Consider the following 1,648-nt stretch of genomic DNA (forward strand, 5'->3'; position numbering starts at 1 on the left):
TTGTCTCAGTCCCTTGTTAACTCCGGGCCTGGATTTTTGGTGAAATTTTCCATACATCATTTCATCCCTATTTCTCTGACCCTCTTTTCCCCTTCCACATCTTTTCCCCTCGTTGGCGCTTCGTCTCCCCTTCACCCTTCCCTTTCCCTGTCAGCTGACGATGCCTGCCCCCTTTCGCTACCTCTTTCTATCATCTTCCATTTGATTTTCTCTCTCCTCTTTTTCGCTATCCTTTTGCTGTACATACAAATTTATATGTTCCTGTTTCCCCCGTTTTACTTCTCCCTTACACTTCCTTTCTCTTCCTCGCTTCTCTCCCTCCAGTCTCCTCCCTCAGATTTTTATGTCCTTTTCCGTTTTTCTCTTTTCACCCTTTCCTCTTCCATGCGCACTCACCCTTTCTCTCCCTTCACCCTCGCTAACGGATCAGGGGACGAGAGGGAACACACAACTGGGTTTGTTTTGTGCACTTTTTTCTAGTAAAAAAGAGGGACAAGTTGAATCGAGGGGAAAGATATAGCAGAGACGGAGGGGAGATTATTAAACTCAACTCTGTCTTTGTTTCTCTGTCTGTTTATCTGTCTGCTTACGCTTGTATTTTTGCTTGCTTACGTGTGAGTTCTCAGAGCGGTAATAGCGTGTGGTTTCGGTGTGACGACATAGCAGTTGCACAATGATGCGCCCATTGCGCATTTTTCTCTCTCTTGCTTCGTATCACTTCTGATCAAAGGGGGGTTCGTGCGTTACTGTTGTCCGCCAAGAATGCAGACAAAGGGCAGAAGGGAAGGTGCTGACTGCGACGCCTTCAGAGCAGCAGTGATGAGAAGGCTGAAATGTTTTCTGGTGCTTTGTTGCTAAAGTCATTATCATCACTCGCTGCATCTGAATTTTTTATTATGATAGTCTAATGAATTTAATCTTGGTGCAGATATTATAAATCTTGGAATGCTTGATAAAGATTGTTATGAATATTTTTGTTAGCATCATTTGAAATAGGAATAACATTCCATCACCCTTATGAATTTAGTTCATGGTTTGCAGATATTTTCCGATCCCTTGGCCAGTTTGTTCATGAGCCTTTCCTTCCCGACAGACCCAGCGGCCAGAGCAGAGCGTCATGCAAGCCCTCGAGAGTCTTAATGATGGACAAGTAAGTCGTTTATATTCATCTTTGTTGGACTGACTATCACTTCCCCGTGTCTTTACCAGTATTTGTGGATTACTTGGTGTTTATTAGTGTCGGTGACGTCATTTTGTTGATATATGTGATAATTTCATATTATATTTTCACTATTAAGAACCTATTATTCTCGGTTTATTTTGGGAATATCCTAGCCTGATACTATTAATCTTGAGGTTAATTTTAAAGAGCTCAGAATTAACTCTTTCTAGCTTATGAGGATTACCTCATATATTTGACATTTGATGGTTTTACGTAGGCCTAACGCTGTAATCATGTCCTGTTAATCATGTCACAACTTCATGTATTTATGAGTGGTGCTTTTTGCAGGTGAATGACTTCTTGACGGGCAAGGCCCCTCTCAACTTGACCATGCGCCTTGGTGACCACATGATGCTGATCCAACTGCAGCTGTCCACGGTGTCCCCAGGCGGGTCCAGAAAGTCACGCCTCCAGACCAACCATTCT

At 43.0% G+C, this 1,648-nt stretch overlaps 1 protein-coding gene across 1 annotated transcript in view; it reads left to right on the plus strand.

The window, feature by feature from the left end:
- Positions 1-1,093: 1,093 nt before the first annotated feature.
- The window catches only part of LOC119587895 (midnolin-A-like), a gene marked incomplete at its 5' end in the record, with an annotated part of 3,128 nt that continues 2,573 nt past the window's right edge, over positions 1,094-1,648 (plus strand). Inside the window, 2 exon segments of the mRNA XM_037936601.1 lie at positions 1,094-1,150; positions 1,511-1,648. Of these exon segments, the coding sequence (XP_037792529.1) occupies positions 1,094-1,150; positions 1,511-1,648 (195 nt within the window).

This window comes from Penaeus monodon, chromosome 23 (assembly GCF_015228065.2).
Source record: "Penaeus monodon isolate SGIC_2016 chromosome 23, NSTDA_Pmon_1, whole genome shotgun sequence".
Taxonomy (NCBI): domain Eukaryota; kingdom Metazoa; phylum Arthropoda; class Malacostraca; order Decapoda; family Penaeidae; genus Penaeus; species Penaeus monodon.